The following is a 2,553-nucleotide window of genomic DNA, read 5'->3' as shown; positions in this document are numbered from 1 at the left end:
TATATATATATATATGATGGTCTTCTTTCAGTTTCCATCTACCAAATCCACTTATAAGGTCTTGGTCAGCCCAAGGCTTTAGTAGAAGACACTTGCCCAAGGTGCCACGCAGTGGAACTGAACCCAGAAGCATGTGGTTGAGAAACAACACTTGCACCTATATATATAAGTATTCATACATATATATATATATTACTTCTTGAACTGTTTTACCAATTCTAATACTTTGCCATTTTCCTTTGACCATTGACCATCTTTCTCTCTCTCTTTCTCTCTCTGTCATTCTTTAGGGAGACTGTGACGTGGAATGGAAATTTGCCCGAACAAAACTGTGGATGAACTATATGGATGATGGGAGTACACTACCTGTGCCCTTCAACATGATACCTACACCTAAGTCGTTCTTATATGCATGGGCCTTTTGCAAAGAGCTCTTCAACCCACATTCTGAGGGACTCTTTGATATTGAAAGGGCTCGCAAGCAAACTTTTATAAAGGTAAACGCATTTATGACTGAACGTGTGTGTGTGTGTGTGTGTGTGTGTGTGTGTGTGTGTGTCTCTCTCTCTCTCTCTCTCCCTCTCTTTCTCTCTTTCACTCTCTCTCATTCTCTGTCTTTCCCACGCTTTCTCTTTCTCTCTCACTCTCTCTTTGGTTTTCTCACTTTCACTCCCTGTCTTTCTCACACTCTCTCTTTCTCCTTTACTTTCTCTCTTTCTTTCATGCTCTCTCTCTATCTCTGGCTATCTATCTATCTATCTATCTATCTATCTATCTATCTATCTTTCTCTCACACACATTCTCTCTCTCATCCAACCATTCACTGATGTTTACAAATCATTTACTTCACCTGGTGACTTCTCATGAGAGTCGTTGGGCCACCAAAAGCAAAATGGTTACACGCATGACTTATTAAACCAGCAGAGGATCCAGCCAGCCGAGACATCACAGTGTGGACAATGGGGGTTTTCAAGAATACTGTTGTTCTGTTGGTTTGTTTTCCTATTTTTCCGTTAGTGTTGACTGTCAGAGGAAAGAGTACTGGACGCCATTGTTGAGATTAATATTTTCATCTGGTGTTAGCATGCCGGGCAAAATGCTTAGCGGTATTTCATCTGTCTTTATGTTCTGAGTTCAAATTCCGCTGAGGTTGACTTTGCCTTTCATCCTTTTTGGGTCGATAAATTAAGTACCTGTTGCGTATTGGGGTCCATCTAATCGATTGGCCCTTCTCCCACAAAATTTTGGGCCTTGTGCCGAGAGTAGAAAGGAATATTTTCATTTGGTTCGAGTCAGTTTCTTGCAACTCTGAGTTTCACCTGATGATTACAATTCGCAACGTGTCTGAAGACCTTGTGTACACAAAATCGAAATTCAAAGTAACAAAAAACTAAAGACCATTAAAGTTTGAAGAACTTCATTTTCATGGTGTCCATGTCATGTCTTCCAGCCTTTGCAGTGTTCACAGAGCATTATGCAGTAGTCCTGATGCCGGCACTTTGATGCCAGATGCCAATCATGATTATACGGGTGACTCTTTTCCAATATTCAGATGGCTTCCTGTCATCTCTGTCAGCCAACTTTTTCACATAGAGTTTTAATCTTTATGCGTGTGTGTGTATATATATGTGTGTATATATGTCTACTTTTTTTTTCTCTCCTTTTTTTCTCTCCTTGTTTTTTTTCTGTGTTCCTTTCTGTAGAAGAGCATAGGCTCGAAACGTTTAAGACTTTTTCACTTCCCGAGCATTATACTAATACATCTGTTTGTTGTCTACACCACCTGTCTTCGTCTTTTGTTTTTTTGTGAATTCTCCCTATATACATATATATATATATATATATATATATATATATATATATATATATATATACACTCACAAGCATGTATTAGACATATACGTATCCGACAAAACACAATTTAGTTCGTATAAATACGAAGCGTGTGATCAACCAAAGAGCTCCATAAATAATTAATTATCAACTAGAAAATTTAGAGCCACAATGAGTTTATATATGTGTATATATGTGTGTGTGTGTGTGTGTGTATGTGTGTATGCAGACATACATATATGTATGTGTATGTAGCAGTATATTGCGTGTATGTTAAAGTGTTCTACAATCCCTTCCCTGCCACTCTATCTTATAGACATAGAGAGAGAGAGAAGGGGTAAGAAAATAACTATTATTTATATCTCTCTCTGTTTCTCTATCTTCCTCTCCCTGTCTCTCTCTCTCATTCTCTCTCCCCTCGCAACTACACTATCTCTGTAAATATTGTGTTTTCACCCTAATTTATTGAAGTCCAGTTGGTTTTGTCACGTACGTCACTTATTTATTAATTACAACAAGGACCACACAAATATTTACTCTTTGCAATACAAACACTCACAGATTTTTCTTTATCATCATTTATATGTTATACATATATACATTTATATATGCATACTCAACTATAAATATATATTAATATAAATATACACACATATGAATATGTATATATATATATATATATATATATATATATATATATATATATATATATATATATAT

At 36.3% G+C, this 2,553-nt stretch overlaps 1 protein-coding gene across 1 annotated transcript in view; it reads left to right on the top strand.

Moving 5' to 3' along the window:
• LOC106872141 (short transient receptor potential channel 7) overlaps nucleotides 1-2,553 on the top strand; it is a 216,872-nt gene that overhangs the window by 211,253 nt on the left and 3,066 nt on the right. Inside the window, exon 16 of the mRNA XM_052975290.1 lies at nucleotides 291-497. Within this exon, the coding sequence (XP_052831250.1) occupies nucleotides 291-497 (207 nt within the window). The remainder of the gene's footprint in view (nucleotides 1-290; nucleotides 498-2,553) is intronic.

Source organism: Octopus bimaculoides, chromosome 21 (assembly GCF_001194135.2).
Source record: "Octopus bimaculoides isolate UCB-OBI-ISO-001 chromosome 21, ASM119413v2, whole genome shotgun sequence".
Lineage (NCBI taxonomy): Eukaryota > Metazoa > Mollusca > Cephalopoda > Octopoda > Octopodidae > Octopus > Octopus bimaculoides.
The sequence above is the reverse complement of the archived record's forward strand: the minus strand, read 5'-3'. Positions and strand labels throughout refer to the sequence as shown.